This window comes from Lynx rufus, unplaced genomic scaffold (genome assembly GCF_022079265.1).
Source record: "Lynx rufus isolate CCGP_SWC_20201006 ecotype Redwood Valley unplaced genomic scaffold, mLynRuf1.p SCAF_1, whole genome shotgun sequence".
Classification (NCBI taxonomy): domain Eukaryota; kingdom Metazoa; phylum Chordata; class Mammalia; order Carnivora; family Felidae; genus Lynx; species Lynx rufus.
In genome coordinates, this window is record NW_025814823.1 from 108,588,132 (window position 1) to 108,613,263 (window position 25,132).

A 25,132-nucleotide genomic window follows, 5' to 3' on the forward strand; every position below is an offset into this window, starting at 1 on the left:
GATGTGCTTTTATATGGTATAGAGCGACCCAACTGGTAACTGTTCAGCTTCTAACAGGAAAATAACTTAAAATGAAAAAAGGCAATTCTGAGGAACGAACATTCCTTTTCTAAAGAAAGTGTAATGAGGGGGGGCCTGCGTGGCTCAGTCGGTTGAGCCTCCGACTTCAGCTCAGGTCATGATCTCACAGTTCCTGAGTTTGAGCCCCACGTCGGGCTATGTGCTGACAGCTCAGAGCCGGGAGCGTGCTTCAGATTCTGTGTCTCTCTCTCTCTCTAACCACCCCTACTTGTGCTCTGTCTCTGTCTTTCAAAAATGAATAAACATTAAAAAATAAATAAATAAATAAATAAATAAATAAATAAATAAATAAATAAAAAAGGAAAGTGTAACGAGAAAACAAAGCCAGAAAAGAAACCATAAACATACCCTAGAACCACTCCTAGTTCCTTGACATGGACACGCATCTGTCCTCTCAGGTATTCAGACAGCATTTTGCTCTTGAAGTATAACTCCTGTAATCGGTCTTCGAGATGCATTACACACTGCAGTGAAGGTAGAAATTCCAAAGCATCACATTTGTGACAATTCTGTTTAGTTATTTGTATATAAATTAAAATTTTGAGCACATTTTTAAAGCACATAATTTTAACTAAAGGAGTGTAAATTTTTTTCTTGCTCATATCAAACATTTAGATCCTACAGAGATTTTTTAAATGTTTATTTATTTATTTTGAGAGAGATAAAGAGAGTGGGAGCAAGGGAGGTTCGGAGAGAGGGAGGGAGAGAGAATCCCAAGCAAGCTCTGCACTATCAGCGCAGAGCCCAATGTGGGGCTCAATATCATGAATCCATGAGATCATGACCTGAGCCAAAATCAAGAGTCAAATGCTTAACTGACTGAGCCATCCAGGAACCCTGTGTTGTTGTTGTTTTTTAATGCAGTAAATTATACACAATATAAAATTTTCCTTTTTAACCATTTTTACGTGTACAACTGAGAAGCATTAAGTACATTCAAAAAGATGTGAAACTATCACTACACATTTCCATAGCTTTAAAAAACACTTTTATTCCAAATTTGATAAATATAATACTCATGATACATTTCAAATATATTTACATAGAACAGGGTGCATTCTACTCTGGGGAGTTAAAGAAAAAAAGTCTACAACAGCTCACAGAGAATGCTCAGTAGTCCTTACTAGAAAAGAGAGGTTTCTAGGCTAGAACATTAAAAACTAAAACACATACACTCCATTTATCAACTAACTTGCTCAATTAAATACAATAGGCGATTTTTCATGTGAATTAATGCTATACATGTATGAGGACAAAACATGAGTTTCAGGTGTTAAAACACTAAATTCTCAGGATGCCTGGGTGGCTCAGTAGGTTCAGCAGCAGATTATCGATTTCAGCTCAGGTCACGATCTCGGTTTGTGAGATCAAGACCTGTGTCCAGCTCTGCCCTGATAGCTCAGAGCCTGCATGGAATTCTCTCTCTCTCTCTCTCTCTCTCTCTCTCTCTCTCTCTCTCTCTCTCTCTCTCTCTGCCCCTCCCCTGCTGTGCACCCTCTGGCGTGTGCACGCTCTCTGTCTCAAAATAAATAAATATTTAAAACAAAAACAAACAAAATCCACTAAATTCTTGCAGACCATTCCTTTCCAATGAAAATCAACTATTAAAACTGCTAACAGGTGTGACTGGCTGGCTGGTTCAGTCTGTAGACCATGTGACTCTTGATCTCAGGATTGTGAGCTTGAGTCTCACACTGGGCATGGAGCTTACTCAAAAAAACAAAACAAAACTGCTAATAACAATCCATTTTCTTCTTGGAAAAACAAAACAGAAATTATACATACACACACACACACACCTATAAGCTTTACATATAATTTACATATATCTGGGAATTTACTATATTAACCATTTTTAAGTATACAATTCTGTGGCATTAAGTACAGTCACAAAGTTGTGCAACCATCATCACAATCCATTTCAAGAACTTTTTTTCATTATCCCAAACAGAAACTCTGCACCCATTACATAATAACTCCTCATTCCCTCCTTCCCCCAAGCCCTTGGTAATCTCTATCTACTTTCTATCTCTATGAATTTGCCTATTCTAGATACCTCACTTAGCTAGAATCATATAATATCTGTCCTTTTCGCTAATTCTACATAGCATAATGTGTGCAAGGTTCATCCATGCTGTATCAAAAGGTATTAGAATTACATTCCTTTTTATGACTCAAATATCCCATTCTATGTGTTATACCACATTTTGTTTATCCATTCATTTGTTGATGGACATGAGTTATTTCCAACTTTTGGCCATTGGAAATAATGCTGCCATGAACATGACAGTACAATTATTTGAGTCCCTGCTTTCAAATGTTTTGAGTATCAACCCAGAAGTAGAATTGCTGAATCATGGGACAATACAACGTTAAACTCTTTAGGGAACTGCCAAAGTGTTTTGCACAGCAGCTGCACCATTTTACACTCCCACCAGCATTGCGCAAGGGTTCCCATTTCTCCACATTTTGGCTAATCCTTGTTATTTTTGTTTTTGATCAGAGCCATACTTATGGGTGTGAAGGAGTATCTCACTGTGGTTTTGATTTACATTTTCCTAATGACTAATGATGTTGAAGATCTTTTCATATGCTCAATGACTGTTTGTACATCTTTAGAGAAATGTCTATTTGCCAACTTTCAAATTGAGTTTTTCTTTGTTGTTGTTGAATTGTGGGAGTTCTCTATATATTCTGGACACCAATCTCTTGGAAGATACATGATTTACAAATATTTTCCCCTACCCTGCACATTGTCTTTTCACTTGTTGATAATGTCCTTTGATATACAAAAATTTGAATTTGCTGAAGTCCCATGTATCTACTTTTTACTTTTCTTGCCTGTGCTTCTAAAATTTTTTTTAATGTCCATTTATTTTTGAGAGTGAGATAGAGAGAGAGAGAGAGAAAGGCAAGCAGGGGAAGGGCAGAGAGAGAGGGAGACACAGAATCCAAAGCAGACTCCAGGCTCTGAGTTGTCAGCACAGAGCCTGGACATGGGGCTCGAACTCACAAGCTGTGAAATCATGACCTGCCCCAAGTCGAACACTTAACTAACTGAGCCACCCAGGCATCTCTGTGCTTTTGGTTTTAAATCCAAGTAATCAGTGCCAAATCAAATGTCATAAAGATTATCCCCCAAGGTTTTCTTCAAACAGTTTTATACACAGTTCAAGCACTTAAGTTTAGGTTTAAGTTTAGGTTTAAGTCACATTCAAGTTTGAGTTCATTTTTGTACATGGCATAAAGGGCTCAATTTCATGCTTTTGCCATGTGGATATCCAGTTTTCTCAACACGATTTATTGCAAAAGCTCCTTTCCTCTTTGAATGGTCGTGACTCCTTTGTCCAAAACCAACTGACCATGTAAGTAAAGGTTTATTTGAGGGCTATCATATTCTATTGCTTTATGTGTCTGTCCCAAAGCCATATCAAACTGTTTTGAAGATTGTCACTTTGTACTAAGTTTTGAAATCAGGAGGTGTGAGTCCTCCATCTTTTTCTTTTTTTAGGATTATTTTGGCTCTTTAAGTCCTTTGAGAGACCATACAAATTTTAGGATACTTGATCTATTTCCTCAAAAAAAAAAAAAAGGAAGTCATTGGGATTTTTTGTAAGGATTGTACTGAGTAAGTAGATTACTTTGGGTAGTACAGTCATCTTAATAATACTAAGTCTTCCAATTTATGAACACTAGATGTCTTTTTCTTTATGTATGTCTTTTATTTCTTTCAGCAATGTTTTCTAGTTTTCAGTATACAAGCCATTTGGGTCTGGTCAAATTTATTACTAAGTAATTTATTCTTTTGATGCTATTTTAAGTGCTTTCTTAACTTCCATTTTAGATTGTTCATTGCTAGTATATGGAAGTACAACTATCTTTGATGATTTTGTACCTTGCAGATTTGCTGAATTCATTTATTAGCTCTATCTGTTCTTTTGTGGAATCTTTAAGTTTTCTACATTTAAGATTATGTCATCTGCAGAGATAATTTCACCTTTTCCTTTCCAATTAGGATACTTTTTGTTTCTTCTTCTTGCTTAACTGCTCTGCCTAGCAATTTCCAGTACTATGTACAACAGAAGTGGTGAAAGTGGGCATCCATGCCTTGTCCTTGATCTAAGGGGTAAAACTTTCAGTCTTTCACCACTGAGAATAATGTTAGCTGTAGATGTGTTATATGTGGCCTTTATAATGTTGATCTACAGAGGTTTTTAACTAAGCTGTATTAGATTTCTCCCAAAAAGAAAAAAAAAAGAACTTTGGAAATTGGAAATGGTGTCCTCAGTAAGAGGTTATTCAGTATTAGAAAAGGGGTCATTCAAAGTCCTGACACAACAATGAGGCTCTAGAATGCAATGGCATTCTGCACAAAGATGGGGCAGGGGCGCAGGCATTGCATATCCATACCTTACATGACACAAGTCAGGCACTAAATTCTGGCTGCTGCAACCATACAATATACAGAAATGTTCACATCTCTTTCTGAGTTTGGGCTGCCATTACAAAATAGCACAGATTCAGTGATTTAAACAACATTTCTGGATGCTGGAAGTCCAAAGATCAGGGTGCCAGCAGGGTCCAGTTCTGATGAGAACTCTCTTCCAGGCAGACAGAGCACTGCCTGTACCTGCATCCTCACAATCTCTTTTGCTTTTCTTAGAAAGCCACTAATGCCATCATGAGGTCCCCACCCTCATCACCTAATCTAACCCTAATTACCTCCCAAAGGCCCATCTGCGAATAGAATCCTATCAGGTGTTTGGGCTTCAACACATGGATTTTAGGGAAATACAAACATTCACACCATAACATCTTTCTTCCAGGCAACAGTGATGAAGCTAACAACAGTATTCAATGTAGGCACATACTAAAGTTTAATCATCTATCACAGTGCTAAATAATTCAAGCCTTACATACTTACAAAATTTGGAGACAAGTTATGCTTATAAAGCTGAAGAGTGGAATGAAGCAGGTTGGAAACAAGACTGGAAACCAATACTTCCTTTCCCAATTTATTATCTGTCATTCGTCTCTGGCTACTGGCCACTTGAACAGTCCATTTATCCATATCTGCTATAATACAGACAGCTTCTGCTATTGGTTCATCCAACACTGGATGCTGAAAAGAAGAATTCATCTTAAGATAAGCAAATGAAGTTTTCAAATAAATGTTAATGAAAATAAGGCAAGGAAGAGATACTAAACAAAAACAGAAAGAAGAATATTAAATTCTGACACCTACTGCCAAAGAATCCTTGACCATGGTAAATGGAATATTTAATTAACTCAGTAACAAATACCCTGAGATATCTTACAGAAATCATTATTGGAAAAAAAATTTTTTCTTCAAATCATCATTGGTAGAAATTCATTATCAGAAATCTATTCTTTTTTTTTTTTAATTTTCATTTGAATTCTAGTTAATATACAGTATAATATTAGCTTCAGGTGTAAAATACAGTGAGTGATTCAACACTTCATTAACATCACCTGGTGCTCATCACCAGTGCCCTCCTTAATTCCCATCATCTGTTTCATCCATCTCTCCACCTACCTCCATTCTGGTAAGCATCAGTTGGTTGAACTTTGTATTCTTTAAATTTTTAAAAAAATATTTATTCATTTTTGAGAGAGAGAGAGAGAGAGAGAGAGAGAGAGAGAATGCACGTGCACATGAGTGGGAAAGGGGCAGAAAGAGAGGGGAACACAGAACTCGAAGCAGGCTCCAGGCTCCACGCTGTCAGGACAGAGCCCAACACGGGGCTCGAACTCACAAACAGCGAGATCATAACCTGAGCTGAAGTTGGACACTTAACCACTGAGCCAACCACTAAGCCACCCAGTCGCCCCCTGAACTTTGTATTCTTTAATCCAGAAGTTAACTGTCACCAGTCTTTTGATCATTCAATAATTTTACTGAGTGCTAACTACTGTCAGGCAATTGAAAGAAAATATTTTTTACCTTGAAAGAGCTAAACATTTACAAAGTATGCCCAAAAGGAATTCTAATGAACAAGTTAATGGTAAGGTTCTGTGCTAACTATCCCACCTTGTCAGACATTGATTTACTTGAGCACCTCAGGGGCTATCACTTGATTACATGAAATACCTTGCTGCCTATGTTCCCTGGTTTTTCTATTTTATTACAATATACATCCACATTATGAATATAGCAAATTAAAAAGGAAACAAATCACCAAGCACTAACATGGCTCTCCAAGACACATGGTTAAGTAGGAAAAAAAAGTCAATAAACGCCCCGACACATGCACGCACATACACCCCATATACATATTATATCCCAGTTGTTTTTTAAAAATTCGTATCTATATCTAAATTAAAATGTGTAAAGAAAAGAATGAAAATACTCAAATCAAACTCTATTATGAAGATCTTTGTGAAGAAGTGTGGATGGAATATTAAGAGTATAAAGAAGGATTTCTTTTTGATTTTGTGTATCTTCATATTGTTTGAATTTCTATCAGAAGCATTTACCTAAGTGACACTTTTATAATTAGAAAGTTTAAGGTAAAATGAAAAATATTTTTAACTAACATATACTATTAAAAGGACCACAGGCACATGGCTATGCCCTTGGCTTCTCATGGTTTATACACAAAGACCAAAAATGACAATCAAGTACATAGCACCACTATTAAAAAGAAATAATGGTCCTAAAGGAAAACAGAAAGAAAAAAGAAATGATGCTCCTACAAGTGCTCAATATTTCAACATCTTTCTACATTTGAAAAGCTAAGGATTTATTTACTGCTGGCCATATGGAATAGCAGGAATAAAACTGAGATTAAAAATTGTCATTTGAAATACTTTAACCCAATGGCTTTTTTCCTTTCAAACTTGTACTGTTACCACATTTTATAGCAAAGAATGTAGGTTTGCTCCTTAGTAAACCCAGGTTTGGCACACGGAAAGGATATCCCTTTGCCTCTGTTAAAGAACAACCACTCTGAATAAAGCCTTTGGCTTGACACTAAGTAAAAAAAGACAATGGAGCTCACAGTCCTGTGTGAGAGATAAAAATAAATACAACTGGCTGTAAAAAGACCTACGTGTAACAGACAAAACAGGCATCAAGTGGGGGGTAGCAGGAGGGCAATAATGGGTTCTGTGTGATTAGGAGTTTTACAATAGAAGGAACGTAACTTTTAAGTATGGATTGGACTGCTGGTAAACAATCAGAGGGGAATATGGATAATTCTGTAAAAGACAATATCATGAGAAGATTCAAAAGAAAGAAGTAGATACATGTGACTAAATTAGTGAAAAATGATACTGAGAAGTGGGGAAGAAGAAAATAGCAAAGAAAAAGCCTGGAAAGTTACACTGTGCAAACTTTCCATGAAGCTCTTAAGTTTGTATTTGTTTTTATGAAATAATACTCAAATATTTCTTATTCAACTTTTACCAAGAATATAACATTTTTCAATTAACCAACTTAATTACTGAAATAAAATTCTGCAAATGGCACATACATCTAAAGATGTAAGCTATACCATACATTTTTAAGAAACAAGATAACAGAGGCGCCTGGGTGGCTCAGTTGGTTAAGTGTCCAACTCTTGATTTTGGCTCAGGTTGTGATCTCATGGTTTCTGAGATCCAGCCCTGCATCGGGCTTTGCACTGACAACAGGGAGCCTGCTTGGGATTCTCTCTTTCTCTTTCTGCCTCTCTCCCACTCACTCTCTCTCTCAAAATAAACTTAAAAAAAAAAGATATAAACATATATTTTAATGTAAGTATCTCTATGGTTATAAAAGAAAAATAAGGCAGGAGGTATGATCAAAAAACCAAAGTGGAGGGGCGCCTGGGTGGCTCAGTCAGTTAAGCGTCTGACTTTGGCTCAGGTCATGATCTCATGGTCTGTGAGTTCGAGCCCTGCGTCGGGCTCTGTGCTGATAGCTCAGAGCCTGGAGCCTGTTTCAGATTCTGTCTCCCTCTCTCTGCCCCTCCCCCACTCTCACTCTGTCTGTCTCAAAAATAAATAAACATTAAAAAAAAATTAAAAAAAAAAAACAACTGAAATAACAAACTGTTAAAGGCAGATACTACTTTCAAGAGCAGTGGGCATCTTTAGGAGATTAAAATTATGAAGGGGATACATCCACTATTGTCACAAGGAAATGCCTAAACAGATAATGGGGAAACTACTATGAAACATACCTTGTTTAAAAGGTTATAAACCTTAGAAATTAACCTTACCGCTCTTCAATCAAAAGGCATGTGGCTAAGATTTTTCATTTTTGTTTGTTTTTCCCTCAAATTTTTATTCAAATTCCAGTTAGTTAACATACAGTGTAATATTACTTTCAGGTATAAAATTTAATGACTCATCATTTCCATGCAACACCCAGTGCTCATCGCAACAAGTGCCCTCCTTAATCCCCATCACCTATTTCATCCATCCTCCCCTCCCACCTCCACTCTAGTTTGCTCTCCATAGTTAAGAGTCTGTTTCTTGGTTTGCCTCTCCATGTATTTGTTGTTTTTAAATGTATCTAACCCAAATCTATAAAAGCTATTTTTTTGGTAAGGAAAAGGAAAATGGTCCCAGGTTGGTAGTCTCCCAAGTGAGAAGGGTCTAAATTCCAAGCTTATGATCAGAAATAATTCAAATCAAACTTGCTTTAGAAGTTGTTAAAAAAAACACAAAGTTGGAGGCAGTGACAGTCATTCATTTTGACTGCTTGTTTTCATTTAATGCACTGTCATATGCAATGTTCTAATCTGATAAAATTTCAATTTAAACAATCCTAGTCTTTCTCTTCATCATCAACTTCTAGAAAAGAGACACTATATAGCAAATGGGACAATATTCTCAGGGCAGACCTTGTAGTGGCCTCTTCCACAACCTTAATTAAACTTGTATCCTGCTTCAGATACTTCCTAGTCATAAAATGGAAAGTAGTTTATGTGAGAAACAGTAAACATAAAGACTTCTTTTTCTTTAATTTGTTTTTGAGAGAAAGAGAAAGCGTAAGTGGAGGAGGGGCAGAGAGAAAGGGAGAATCCCAAGCAGGCTCCGCACTGTCAGCACAGAATCCAACACGGGGCTTATGATCTGAGTCAAAGTTGGATGCTTAACCAACTGAGCCACCCAGGCGCCCCATGAAGCCTTATTTTTCTTAAACCTTCTTTTCCGAGTTTCATGACTTCTACAGCACACATTCATCCTCAATCTTACCAGCCTTTTTTTCTCTCCCAGCCATTTCCAGAATGTCAATACATAAACCCCCAAATCTCTTCTCTAGCAGATACTCCTACATCTCCACCCCTTTACAAAACCTCATTATTCAGTCGCCTACTAGCTATTCAAACATGGCCTTGTAAATTGCACTTTTAAACTAAAAATGTACCAACTCAACTTCAGTGTACTGTCCTCAAAACTAGCCAGTTTCTTCAATTACTTTTCAAAATAAAAATGAGACCCACAATGCTGCGGAGCAAACAGGTCTTAGAGACACTGCAAATTGCTGTTTAAACTGGCATTGCCGGGGCGCCTGGGTGGCGCAGTCGGTTAAGCGTCCGACTTCAGCCAGGTCACGATCTCGCGGTCCGTGAGTTCGAGCCCCGCATCGGGCTCTGGGCTGATGGCTCAGAGCCTGGAGCCTGTTTCCGATTCTGTGTCTCCCTCTCTCTCTGCCCCTCCCCCGTTCCTGCTCTGTCTCTCTCTGTCCCAAAAATAAATAAACGTTGAAAAAAAATTAAAAAAAAAAAATTACTTAAACTGGCATTGCCTTTTGGGGCGCCTGGGTGGCTCAGTCGGTTAACCATCGACTTCGGCTCAGGTCATGATTTCGCGGTCCGTGAGTTCGAGCCCCGTGTCAGGCTCTGTGCTGACAGCTCAGAGCCTGGAGCTTGCTTCGGATTCTGTGTCTCCCTCTCTCTCTGCCCCTCCCATGCTCATGATCTGTCTCTCTCTGTCTCTAAATAATAAATAGATGTTAAAAAAATAAACAAACAAACTAGCATTGCCTTTTGGAGAAGAAACTAACCAACATACATCAAGAACACGAAAATAATCCTAATCTTAAAAGCTAGCCAATAACCCTATTTCTGAGAATCTAGCCTAAAAGAAATAATCCTAAAGTCTTTTAAAACACAGAGACAGTATTAATGTTATTTATAACAGTAAAAGGAATAAAACCTTTTAAAAGTTGAGCAATAGAGAATAGAGAACCCAGAAATAAACTCATGCATAATGTTCAATTAATTTATGATAAAGGAGACAAGACTACACAATACAGACAGGATACTCTTCAAGAAATGGTGCTGAGGAAACTAGACAGCCACATGCAAAGGAATGAAACCAGATCCCTATCATACACCATACACAAGATTCAAACCAGATTATAGCCTTGAACAAAGAACCCAAAAGCATAAAAATCCTAGAAGAACATAAGGAGTAAGCTCTTTGACACTGGTCTTGGCAATGATTTTTTGGACTTGACACCAAAAAGCCAAGGCAATAAAAGCAAACTAAACTAAAAGGGTGCTGCACAGCAAATGAAACCAGAAGCAAAATGAAAAAGCAACCTATGTATGGAATGGGAGAAAATATCTGCAAACTATGTTATCAGATAAGAAGTTAAAATCTAAAATATATAAAGAATCATATAACTCAATAGCAAAGGAAAAAAAATCCCTAACAATCTCATTAAAACATGGGCAGAGAAACTGAAATGACATTTTTCCAAAGAAGACATACAAATGACCAACAGATACATAAGAAGGTGCTCAACGGAAACACAAATCTAAACCACAATGAGACATCACCTCAAACCTGTCAAACAAGTGTTGGCAAGGGTGTGAAGAAAAGAGAACACTTGTGCATTGTTGGCAGGAATGTATATTGGTACAGTCACTATGGCAAACAGCATGGAGGCTCCTCAAAAAGTCAAAAACAGGACTACCATATCATCCAGCAATACCACTTCTGGGTATGCATATATTCAAAAGACATAAGCAGGCTATCAAAGAAATATCTGCACTCCCATGTTCACTGCACCATTATTCACAATAGCCAAGACAGGGAAACAACCTAGTTTCCATCAACAGATGAATGGATAAAGAAGATGTGGGGGGCACCTGGGTGGCTCAATGGGCTTAGCGTACATCTTTTGATTTTGGCTTACAGTTTTGTGGATTCAAGCCCCATGTTAGCCTCCACGTTGACAGCAGAGAGCCTGCTTGGGATTCTCCCTCTCCCTCTCCCTCTGCCCCTCCTGCTTGGGATTCTCCTTTTCTCTCTGCCCCTCCTCTGCTCATGCTCTCTCTCAAAATAAATAAACTTAAAAAAAAAATTTTTTTTAAATATGTGATACACACACACACACACACACACACACACACACACACACAGAATACTATTCAGCCATTTGCAACAATATGAATGGACCTTGAGGGCATCATGCTAAGTGAACTAAGTCAGTTGGATGTTAACTAAACATATTATTGCGGTAGTCATTTTGCAATATATACATATATCCAATCATTATGTTGTACCCCTTAAACTAATACGTTGTGAATCATATTTTGAAATAAAAGTGGAAAAAAGAAAGTTGAGCAATAGGAGAATGGTTAGAAAAACTAACCATATAGCAAAACAATGGAATAACCAACAAACATTAAAAACAGTATTTACAAAGTATGTTAATAATACGGGGAAATTCTCTTATATCAACTGTTAACTAACAAAACAGAATTCAAAACATTAAATACAGGGGCGCCTGGGTGGCTCAGTCAGTTAAGTGTCCGACTTCAGATCATGTCATGATCTGACAGTTCGTGAGTTCTAGCCCCACGTCAGGATCTGTGCTCACAGTCTCAGAGTGTGAAGTCTATTCAGATTCTGGATTCTGTATTTCCCTCTCTCTCTGCCCCTCCCCCACTTGCACTCTGTCTACATCTTTCTCAAAAATAAACAAACATTAAAAAGAAATTAAATATAATACCATATACATACATACTGTATATATATATATATATATATACATACACAAGCTACATATGCATTTTATATACATGTATAATATATGTAAATATGTATTTATACATAAAAATGTAAATTTTAGTGATTTACTATATTGCAGAAAAATTATGGCAAATCTAGATAAAAAATAAAGTTTGTGGGGGGGAATGATCAAAACCATATATACATATATATACTATATAGAAAAAATATGTATATGTATATATAAAAGTCCCCAATTAGGTACATATATAAAATGTATATATACACACACACATACCAATATACACACAGAATAATAACAATGACAAGAAGCTGTAAGACACAAAGAACCTAATATATACAACACACCACACAGTATAACTCTGGTATATAAACATTAGTATTGCTTTCATTATAGCCAAGGAAATCTAGGTTCCATAAGATTAAATATCTTGTCTTAGGATTCACAGATAGGAAGTGGCAAAGTTTGGGTTTTATCAGATGCCACATACTACATAATGACTGGAAGAGGTTTTTATATTAAGAATGTCTGCCACTGCATGGTAGAGCTGGGAAAACTTGTTTTCAGCTTCCCTCATATTTCAGTATTTTATATATAGTAAATATACATTGAATTGGTAATGAGAAAAATGCCTCTTTCTTAGAAAGTGAGGAGAAAAAGAAAAGACACTCCACGATATAGTTCAGAAGAATAAGACTGTATTGTTTTTTAAGTACTATCCTCATGATTTATGTATTAAAAACTCCTACATGGTTTTCCATATAGGTGCATGAGAAATCACTCTCATGTTAAACGTAATGTTGATAAATTATAAGCACACAGTAATTAAAACCATCAAACATAAACCTTAAACATGAATACAGAAAAATGAATGACAGAAGATTCAATCTCTTAATTCTGAGATTAAGTTTAGTATTTTAGTTTTCACTTCCTCATTAAATTTTCTGTAATCTGGGGCACCTGGATGGCTCAGTTCGTTAAGCATCCAACTCTTGATTTCAGCTCTCAGGTCATAGTCTCTGGGTTTGTGGGACTGAGCCCCATGTCAGGCTCTGCAATGACAGCTCAGGGACTCTCTCTCTCTCTGCCCCTCCCCCTCTTGCACATGCTCTCTCTCTCTCTCAAAATAAATAAACTTAAAAAACTTTTACTGTAATCTGCTTTGATAATAAAATATCTTCTATAACTAAATGAAAATATAAGAAGAAAAGACTATAAACTATAACTAAATGAAAATATAAGGAGAGGGCAGAAGACAGAAAGCTTACTTTTTACACCACAGTGGAATGACTCCAAGAGCAACAGAAGTACGACCGCTAATAATAAAAGTCTTGCAAGCTTTGTTTTTGTAATGCCAATTTGCTGTTTTATTTGCATTAACTTCGTACATCTGTTTTAGAGATGGTATGTTTCAGGGATGGTGTTTTGTGTGTGTGTGTGTGTGTGTGTGTGTGTGTGTGTGTGTGTGTGTATTCTTTTTTAAAGTTTATTCATTTTGAGAAAGAGAGAGAGCACACATGTGCAGAGTGAAGGGCACAGAGAGAGAGAGGGAGAGAGAGAATCCTAAACAGGCTCTGCACTGTCAGCACAGAACCTGACACAGGGCTTGAACTCATAAACCATGAGACCATGACCTGAACAGAAATCAAGAGTTGGAGGCTTAACTAACTGAGCCACCCAGGTGACCCAGTGTTTTGTATATATTAAGCACAGAAGCTTAAAAGCATTACTAAAGGCAGATCAGGACTGACTTCTAGCTCTGCCATTCCCTATCTAATGTAACTCTCTGTGCTATGTCTGAAATATACGAATGATAAAAATAAGTATCATAAAATTATTACCATAAAATTAGATGAGGTATTACATTTAAGTCCCTCGCACATATTAAGGCTACAATAAAAACTGCTTATTACTATTAATATTCCTTCTCTTCCTAAGGTAAAACCCTTAAAACGGAAATGTTTTGTTTTCAATAGGAGACAGTCACCCCTTCCAAAGCGAGGCTTCCAGAGACAGTATCAAAGTACACAGTGTGTGCTAATGGGTACAGATGAAGGGAAAAAAGAGACTGAATAACTAAGATAAGACATAAAGACAAGAGGACACAGTGCATTAGAAGGATCCACATTGGATTTCCTAACCAAGTATTTCAACAAATGTTTACTACATACTACATCAGCAGCAGGAGGACAGAAGTGAAACAAAAAACCCCAAAAACCAGAAATGGAGGCTGTACTCTGAAGGACAAACACCACTAACTGATATAAATTGTTTCCTGTAAAGCATTAAATTACTTTTTCTTATCTTTCTCAGGCATGTATTTTTTTATGTATTATACTACACTTATTCATATACTTCCCTAACTTGAGAGTGAGTAAATAACTTGAGATCAGAAGCTATTTCTTTTTCATCTATATATCCCATGGACTATTCGCACCATGTTCAGAACATAGTATGTCAATAAACATTTATCTGATTGGTGTTAAAGGTTTGAGCAAGATGGCTTTTAAATATAAAGAACATGAGTTTTGGGGTGCCTGGGTGGCTCAGTTCGTTGGGTGTCTGACTCTTGATTTCAGCTCAGGTCATGATCTCACAATTTGTGGGAGCAAGCCCCATGTTGGGCTCTGAGCTAAGAGTGCAGAGCCTGCTTGGGATTCTCTCTCTCCTCTGTCCCTCCCTCACTTACACACACACACACACACACACACTCTCTCTCTCTCTCTCTCTCTCAAAATAAATAAATTAATTAAAAAAAACAAGTCTTGATAAGTTTTCTTTCAAACTTTGTTTTTATCTAGATTTTTCATAATTTCCCTACTATATAATAAAACACCAAAGTTTACAACTTTAGATAATTTACTACCAACACAACAGGTTTAAACCTTTCTGGCTAATAATTAAAGGACTGCTTGCTCACTGAGCCATATTTTCTCACTCATGATTTCCCCGTTGACTTTCTCTATTCCTTGTTGCTGTTGTTCTCACAGGGGAAAGGGGGAAGGTTTTGTTAAAAAAATTTATTAGAGTGATACATGGGATTAAAGAAAGAAACAGAAAATTCAACAAAGGTGGAGACTTCAATACTCCATGCTCACTAAACAATGGAACAACTAGACAAAATCAGCAAGGACGTAGAAACCTAAATAAGCCATCAACCAACTTGACTGGACATCTATAGTACACTGTGCCCAACAACAGCTGACTTTTTTTTTCAACTACACATGGAACAGGATACACCACATGCTGGGCCATAAAACAAGACTCAATAAATTTAAAAGGACTAAAATCATACAACGTTTGTTTTCTGACCACAATGGAACTAATTTAGGAATCAAGAAAAGGAAATTTAAGAATTCTACAAATATATGGGGATTAAAAACATACTTCTACATAACCCCTGGGTCAAAGAAATGGGAAGACAAATTTGAAAATATTTTGAAGTGAATGAAAACAAAAACAACATGTCAAAATCTATGAACTTTGGGTAAAGTAGTGTTCAGAGGACAATTTAGAGCTAAATGCATACATTTGAAAAGAAAGAATGCTTCAAATTAATAACCTAAGCTTCCACCTTAACAAAAAAGAGCAAACTAAATTCACAGCAAGCAGAGGGAAGCAATAATAAAGATTAGGATAGAAAACAATGAAACAAAAGACAGAAAAAGAGAGAAAACTCAGTGAAAACAAAAGTTGAACAAAATTAACACACAAAGATAAGGAATCAGCAAACTTTTTCTATAAAGAACAAGACAAAATATTTTAGGCTTTAAGGACTATAAGGTCTCTGTTTCAATGACTCAACTCTGCTGGTGAAGCAAGAAAACAGTCACAGAATATATAAATGGGTGTGGTCATGTTCCAATGTAACAAGCCTATTGTCCCATGGGCCACAGCCTATTCATCTTTGATACATAAGGGCCCAAAATAACTATTAGGAAGTCAAGCCATGAATGAACTCTTCTTTGGAATATTCCACTTTTAGGAGGGGGAAAAAAGGAAAAACACAGATTGTAAGAATCAGGAATGAAAGAAGGGGGATATGAACCATCTTATCCCAACTAATAAATCAGATCACTTAAATGTAAATAATTCCTAGAAAGACAAAAATTATCAAAATTGACTCAGGAAGAAATAGAAAATTGGAATAGATCTGGAACAAGAAGTTGAATCAGTAATTTAAAAATTCTTATTTTACAAAGTCCAGGTCCAAATTACTTCACAGGTGAATTCTATCAAACATTTGGAGAAAAAAATAATACCAATTCTCCAGAAACTCTTCCAGGAAACAGAGAAAGGAATATGTCCCACCTCATTCCATAAGGCAAGTATTATTCTGATATTAAAGCTACGCAAATATATCACAACAAAACTACAGACTAATATCCCTCATGAATACAGATTCCAAAATCCATAACAAAATATTAGCAAATCATATCCAGTAATATATAAAAGAACTATATGGGATTTTTTTCCCAGGAATACAAGAGTTGGTTAACATCTAAAAATCAATCAATGTAATCTATCACATTAACAGTTTAAAGAAGAAAACCAAATGATCATTTAAAGGTGGGGGGGATGAAAAAACTAGGAATAGGAGGAAACTTTTTCCATCTGATAAAGGGCATCTATAAGAATCCTACAGCTAACATCATACTAAACAATGAAAGACTTGATGTTTTCCCCTAATATCAGGAAAAAGACAAGTCTGTCCACTATCAGCACTTCTATGCAACTCTAGTGAAGGTTCTAGGCTGTAAAATCAGGCAAGAAAGACACAGTGTATCCACACGGGAAAGGAAAATGTAAAACTGTCTATTCATTGATGACATGAACCTATATGTAGAAAAACCTAAGGAATCCAGACACAAAACTTTAGTAACTAATAAATGAGTTCAGCAGGGCAGATGAATGTAAGATCAATATACAAAAATCAAATGTACTTCTATATACAAGCAGTGAACAATCTGAAAATGAAATCAAGAAAATAACTGCATTCACATTTAAGCATTTACAATTTTTTTGATACCATAAATGATCTGATGATGAACATCCATGAATATATATAATACTCTCCGTATTTCACATTTCTGTTTGCATAGATTCCTGAAACTCTCTACTTGCTTTCAGGGTGACAGGCACAAACATGCAGGTGCAAAAGTGACAGATTCAGAGTACAGTGACTGGTACATAGTAAAGTATGACCAAAAATACAAGATAATTTGGGGTTCTGTCAGTAAACAAAGTTCATTCTAAATACATTCAAGAGCAGGGAAGGTAACTCACCTGCACAGCATGAGACAAATCTGACACCAGACACTGACGGAGCCTCTCATCACTACCAATTCCTTGAAGAACAAAGTCAGGCACATAAGATGAGCAGTAGCCACCCAACAAGGACCTCCCAAAGTTGGCAATGTTGGGCTGAACAGCACTCACTTCAATTAACTTTGACCTGGAAGAAAAGTCCCAAAAGAAGGCATATCTAATTAGTAACAAACATATTGTATCAATAAAAAACTTCTTGGACTCTACTACTCCATATTTCTAGTACCATCATTTTCTATAAAATACAGAGTAAAATCATCGTTAAGTAAAAACTGGCCTAAGTGATCTATCAGATCACAAAGTACTCCTTCCTATCAAGAAAAGAGGGTAGATGAACAGCTATGTAAGGAGGTAAGTATAAAACTTTCTTAACAGTCATCAGGAATGCTGTCCCTTTGGTATGTAATACATTCTTTCTTTTTTTTTTTTTTTTTTTTTTCAACGTTTATTTATTTTTTGGGGGACAGAGAGAGACAGAGCATGAACGGGGGAGGGGCAGAGAGAGAGGGAGACACAGAATCGGAAACAGGCTCCAGGCTCTGAGCCATGAGCCCAGAGCCTGATGCGGGGCTCGAACTCCCGGACCGCGAGATCGTGACCTGGCTGAAGTCGGACGCTTAACCGACTGCGCCACCCAGGCGCCCCGGTATGTAATACATTCTTAATGCAATCAGAAAATGAAAACCATCATTCAAAACAAAGTAGTTAAATACATCACAAACCCAAAGCTTGGAATATAACATTTCTCAAATACAAATCTACTCCTTGTATATTTGACTGAGAGTATCATTCCCTGTTTTTCCTTTTAGTCTTGGCCAAATTTATTTCCAATAGCCATTTCCCACCTTCTCCGTGATTACCTCTCTCTAGTTGCTGGGCTCAGCATATATTTGGGGGCATAATTCATTCTTTAATGGCTTGAAAACTCCTAAGCAGTAAAGAATTTCCCACACACAAATATACTTGTCTTTAAAGCCTTCATTGAGCCTTTCTGGGGTGCCTGGAGGGCTTAGCCTTTAATCTTTCCTATGAGTAAGAGCACATGATAATAAAAGAAAATCTGTCCAGGACAATGATCTCTTCTTTTATATTAAAGACCAACTAAACAAAAGAATGGTACATATTTAGAGGGAGTCTATTATAGGTTAAAACTTCTTACTCACCCAGGAAAAGGTATCTCATCTTCTTCTGCCCAATCTTCTTGCTCTCCTCCATAATAACTGCTTACTTGTCTAGTCATATCATGACCTGCATCTTCACTTTCACTATCCCCAAGGGCACTATCTGAACTTTCATTCCTTGGAATGTCCCATTCAGTTCCTATAGCAATTTTTTTCTCTGAAGTCTCTTTATCCCCATGGGGGACAAGAATGGAGAGTTTATCTCTTTGGTCCTGCTGAGGAAAGCAGGTTTTACATGAATCTTGGTGAACTGTTTCTACACATTTACAAAATTCACTGTTCTGTTTGCTATTTGTAGTACACAATCCTTTTGAAAATTCTAACATACAGCAGTGTTCTTTACTGTCTGTACTTGTTTTAACTGCAATAATATCATCAATAGTCCTAGTTTCAATTGAATCATCATTAAAATATTCATCAAATAAGCTCATGCTTTCTAGGTCTGAATGATTCCAACAGGGAAGTTCACAGGGCTCTCCAGAAACTACGTTTGGTATAGAAGACTCTCCGGATTGGTCCTTAGTTGTTTGTTTAGTTTCTTGATGCTGCTGATCAACAACAGCCTCTCCTTCTTCCTTCAGTGGCTTGGTGTGGTGCCTGGTAATCTGATCCACCACTGCCTGACTCCTGAGTTCAGTATCTGAGTCAGGTGACATAGAATCTCCAATTAAGAAAGTAACCTTCGTCTGGGATGCTTCACAAGAAAATGCAGCAGTCACAAGCTTATCTGGAGGTTTTTTTTCCACAACCATTCCCGTGGATCTCAACACTTTGCCTGTGTGATTACCTGAACCCAGCAATTCCTCATTATGCCATGTTTCCTCTGCTGGCTCTGAGCCTGATTTTGACAAGGCACATTTGTCTACTGGAGCAGATCCTGTGCAAACAACGGTCTCCAACTTGGTGTCAAGGCAAGTTCTTAATTTATCTCTGAACTGTTTAACATCAACAGCATTTTCTTCTTGGCAGTCAGAGGGAGAAATCATACGGCACTCATCTGAAATTCCTAGTAGCTCCTTAGAGCTGTTTTGAATCTCTTCTGTCTCTTGTTGTGAAACATTCTCCATATTTTGTCCCAGGAGTGGACGACTGCAATATTTACAGTTACAATTAGGAGTCCTTGTTTCTTCTGGGTCTTTGAAGAGCAAACTGCTTTTGTTTCTGTGCATTGTGATAAGCACATACTCAGATTCTTCTATTTCACCTTTCTCCAAAGTGGTAGTAATTACAGTGCCTGGCATAACGATGGCTTCATCTTCTCCATTTTCTAAAAGATGGGTTTCTTGAAGTTCAGAGCATCTTATAAAATAAGTAAGAAAATAAAGCAGCCTCTGGACCATGTCTTGTCGTTTGCCAACCACTACAGTCCTTGCCAACCGTACAGGAGAGCCAATAGCGCCATACAAGTCCCCTGAAATGGAAAAAACAGTTAATGGACACATCGTCTATTCATGTAGCTAACTAAGCAGGCTATTTTCAATGATCAGAAAGCTAATCTTATTGTATGAGGGCTAGCTCAGGTTTTATTCTTAGTTCTTTCATACGTGAGCGACTATTCAGGAGGATACGATAAGATGAATGAATCTCTTTGTTAGCCAAAGAGAAAGGTGAACAGAGAGGTTTTCCAGATTCCTCCTTAGGCAGCTACTGGTTCTGAAACTTCAACCAAAGAGTCCATTGTGACACTCACATTTATCAAGAATATTCTCGGTGCCAGTCCTCACACAGAGCACTTCAGTGGGATAGAGAAGCTCTACCTAAGGACTATGTGCAAAAGGATTCTATAGCTGCACTCAAAGCAGAGAAGAAAAAGCAAAACCTCTACTGGGGGGCAAGGAGAAAAGGAAGCAATGGTAGAATGGAGCAGAACTGGAGTAGTCACATCACATATCTGATCTTTCTTGATTTAAATCACATCCGTGAACAGTAACTTTTATTGCCCTACCGAGGACCCAAAACTAGCTTTTTAAAAGCCCATTTCCCCTTCCATTTCCTAAAGGGTTGAGTACTCAGAAAAGGCCAGAAAGGACCAGAAGAGTGAGACCTAACTAACCTAAGAGGAAAAGAAAGGGCAACACATTTAGCCATGTAGTTCATTTTCACTTTTACATCCATGTGAGACATAAACAGCCATTACATAAAAAAGGGGAGGAGGGGAACCTAAGAGTCATCAATATAAATTTCTGTATTTATGCTATAGCTCAAATTAGAAGACACAGTTGCCAAAGTACACTTAAAAATGGAGAATACAGTCATTAATTTAAATTTAATTCAATTTTAGCATGTTGTTTGCATATACACTTTAAAACTTAACCTCTACATTGTTTAAACATAAACAGGTCTCAAATAAATATATGCTATAAACAATATAATGACAATTCTTCCCCTCTGGTTAATACACTGGCTCTAATGCCATCATGCCACTATTCAAAACTACTCCTAAGGTTCCCACAAATTACCAAATAAACTGAACTGTTCTGGCATGGCAAATGAGACTTTCATGACTGGTTCTACTTTACTTTTCTAGGTTTATTTTCTTATAGTTACCCTTTTTCATCATTATTCACACAAAGTCCCACTTAAAGCAAACTACATAAAATGAAACACTCATTCTACTCAGCACTTTTAACATGAAGACCCCTTTTCCTCATGCTATGTATTTACCATTTCCCCTGTTATCTCTGCCACTCCAAAGCTTTCCACCCAAGCATCCTCTCTTGGGCAAAAGTAAACTTCCATAACTGAACTCTCACTCAACTTTTCATTTCTCTTACAGTTCCTCTTTGAATTATCCCCGTATTTGTTGACGGTAATTTGTCATTGTTATTATTATTGTTCTATTTATTACCTTCAGTAATAAACTATCCACTTCTTGATACCAAGAACTACATTTCACCTTTCATACCCCCCAATATTCTTTGCACAGGACCTTACATATATCATGCACTCAATAAGTGATTGTAGAATTGAAAATAAATTTGATATGTCCAAATAAAAAAATACCACTGAATACTTGATTTGAAAAAAGTTAATATCCATATAATGGAATACTACCTAGCATAACAAAGGGATTGACTATGAATATATACAACATAGGTGAATCTCAAAGTAATTATGTTGAATGAAAAAAGTCAGACAGTAAAAAAACCATGTACTGTATGATTCCATTTATATCTAGAATTGCAAAGTAATCTATGGTGACAGAAAGCAGATCAACAGCTGCCTGGGTATGGAAAGGAAGGTGAGTAGGGAGAGTAGGTAGGGAAAGGAGGGAGAGATTACATGAGGAAACTTTTGGAAGCGATGGGTATGTTTATCATCCTCATTTTGGTAATGGTTTCAGAGGCATTCATATTTTGACATATATATCAAAACTTACAAAATTGTGTGTTTTATACATGTGTTGGCTGTATGTCAATTATACCACGATTAACTAGATGAAAGTAAAGGAAGAAGGAAGAGAGGGAAGAAAGAGAAAAGAAGGGAAGTTACATGAATAAGTTACATGACCACCTGCCTGACAAGCTCACTCATCAACACAACCTAAGGGAAGTTTCTACCAAGTCATCAAAATGTTCTCATTGGACTCCTCCCCCATGCCCTAACAGCAATAGAGTAAGAGCAGGAGTAACAGCAGCCACATTTACCTCACACTGTTCTAAGCACTTTACACATATTATTTTATTTAATTTCCACATCTTTATGAAGTATGTACTATCTATTATTATTATCCCCAATTTGTAAACAAAGAGACTACAATCCAAATGTGGTCTGCCTAACTCACAGCCTGTCCTTTTTTAAAAAAATTTTTTAAACATTTATTCATTTTTGACTGACAGAGCATAAGTAGGGGAGGGGAAGAAAGAGAGGAAAACATAAAATCCAAAACAGGCTCCAGGCTCTGAGCTGTCAGCACAGGGCCTGACACAGGGCTCAAACTGCCGGACCGCGAAATCATGACCTGAGCTGAAGTCAGATGCTTAACCAACTGAGCCACCCTCAGCCTGCCCTCACAGCCTGCACTTTTAAGCATCATGCTACAATGCCTGCATAGTGACCATCAACTAATCAACTATCCCCTCTCTCCTCATTCATTTTTTTAACAGGGCCTTGCACTAATGGAAACATTTTCCAAAATTACTCAACAAAAAAACAAAAGTGGAAAACAGGAACCTCAAGGATTGCCTCTCAGTTAACCAGATTTAGTCTAGCTATCACAAGTGACTGTGATCCATGCTTCCCAGGAAAAGTATGTAATGTAAAACACCCTCAAGACCCTGAAGTTACTAGTAAACCAGTCTTCATCCTGCTTCTTCTCTTGTTCCCTAAGTTCTATATCTATATCTCTATATCTCTAAGGAAGAGATACCACTTAATATGGGGATAAGACATGAAAGGACAAGTAAAGAAGTGCTTTCGAATGGAGGAGGTAAAAGAGAACATCTTATTTCTTTATTTTTGTTTTTGCTATAAAGTAACTCCAGACAGTTACACAAAAATCTAAGTATTATGCATAATGTAAGGGTTTTCAAACATACCTAGTTGTGCCCAAAGTGGGTTATATGGATGAGTCTTTGCCAACATGTCCACACTCTGAGAGGAATGTTTTTCTAAAAATATTTTTATAGGTGGTTGTCCATTTGGCATGACTGTTGGAACCCAGGCAAGATGATTGGTCAGAACTGCAGTAATGAGTGCTGGCAAGAATCTGAAAACAAAAACACAGCTATCATATTCCAAATTGCCTTCATTAGACCTAACGTAAAATGCAGCAAGAGAATAAAGTAAAGAGACTATATATTCTCGTGTAGCCAAACAGCATTAAAAAAGGAGAGGAAAGAAGAAAAGAAAAAGAAAAGATATATCACCTGGATGAAAATAAATATTAACAAGGTTTTTGGTTAGGTAGGGGTTAAAAAAAATCCTTGAAATAAAAGCAATATTCACACAGGGCTATTTCTGATCATAATTACAAAACAAAACTACCATTTTATTTGAAAAACTAGTTCCTGCAAAATTAATGAATCAACCAACAAGTCTATATATTTCCATATTACTGAATAGGAAAATGAAGGAACATTTTAAGCAAACTTTGTCTACCATCTAAAAGAATAAAACATCTAAATTATTCATCTGGATTCTAGGAATCTGATGTAATGGTTAGAAGAAAAAAGTATGATAAAAGATCACATTAAATATGTATCACTGGAATCCTGGCACTGCGTTTGTTTTTGTTTTGTTTTGGGTTTTTTTTTGTTTGTTTGTTTGTTTTACTTATTTTCTATAGAATGAAACTGTAAGTGGATATGACTCACCAAAAAATGGGAAGCCGCAGAGAATTGTTAAATTGTCAGGAACTTTAAGTCCTTAAGTTAACACATAATTAAAGATCTTTTTACAGTTTTTCATTCATAATATTCTGTGGACTTCTATATCTTATCTCTTTTTTTAATATTTAAAAAATGTTTATTTTTCAGAAAGAAAGCACAAGCGGGGGAGGGGCAGCGAGAGGGGGAGACAGAGGATCTGAAGCAGGCTCCAAGGTGACAGCAGCCCCATGTGGGGCTCAAACTCACAAACCATGAGATCATGACCTGAGCTAAAGTCGGACGCTTAACCAACTGAGCCATGCAGGGCACTCCATATCCTATCTCTTAACTATCTTTTGGAATTCAGTTTTGGTTATTAATAATATGAAATAATTCCAAGGATAACAGTTAATTATTTCACTTTTGTAACTGAGTTTGATCAAAATATAGATAATCACGTTACAGTAAATAATAACTAAGATAGATATACAAAAAGAAAAAGAGAAAGCCATACTGATTTTTGGAAGCATTTTCCATTAGAAATGTGAACTCCTTCATGAAACGATGGCAAAGCTGGTTCTTTTCTGGAGTCCCCGACATCATTGTAAGCCAGACAGGCTCTCCAATTCGTGGCATTGTATAAAGATTACAAATTGTTGTTCTAAAAAGAGGAAAACACATTATGAAATTCATAGTTCCCAGAACTACATACTCTTAAAGTTTATATTGTCAGGATGGGCCTCACAGGTAGATTATAAAAACTTTCAAAAGGACAAAATCAATCAAGTCATTCCTTCTTTGTCACCAGCATAGTAACACAGGAATGCTCTGCACATGAACTCAATATATGATGGTTCTGATGCAGTCTCTGCCCCTGATGACTGTGTGCTCTTGGGTAAATTACTTCCCTACTTTAGGCATCAGTTTCTGCCACCCATAAAAATGAAAGTATAGAACCAGATAATTTCTAAAGCCCTTCCAGTTCTTTGTTTGTAAGGTATATGCCATACTTAAATATAATGCAAATAATCAACAACCTAGAGGAGAAAAATATTCTGTATTGGATAATAGCTTATCCATACACCCACTCAAAACAATAGTTTATTGGCATCATTTTGTTGCCTATGCTGAGACTCTTTAGTAAAGTTCTAAGGACACTATATCTGCACTCTGTATTTTATGACTCTCAATCTTCTGATGTTTTTCCCTGAATCAACAGAAGAAAGCATTATTGC

At 36.8% G+C, this 25,132-nt stretch overlaps 1 protein-coding gene across 1 annotated transcript in view; it reads right to left on the reverse strand.

Moving 5' to 3' along the window:
* Positions 1 to 25,132, reverse strand: part of FNIP1 (folliculin interacting protein 1) — a 148,909-nt gene that overhangs the window by 4,779 nt on the left and 118,998 nt on the right. Inside the window, exons 11-16 of the mRNA XM_047084294.1 lie at positions 24,412 to 24,558; positions 23,127 to 23,296; positions 18,571 to 19,999; positions 17,366 to 17,534; positions 5,006 to 5,203; positions 430 to 545 (exon numbers count right to left, since the gene is read on the reverse strand). Of these exons, the coding sequence (XP_046940250.1) occupies positions 430 to 545; positions 5,006 to 5,203; positions 17,366 to 17,534; positions 18,571 to 19,999; positions 23,127 to 23,296; positions 24,412 to 24,558 (2,229 nt within the window). The remainder of the gene's footprint in view (positions 1 to 429; positions 546 to 5,005; positions 5,204 to 17,365; positions 17,535 to 18,570; positions 20,000 to 23,126; positions 23,297 to 24,411; positions 24,559 to 25,132) is intronic.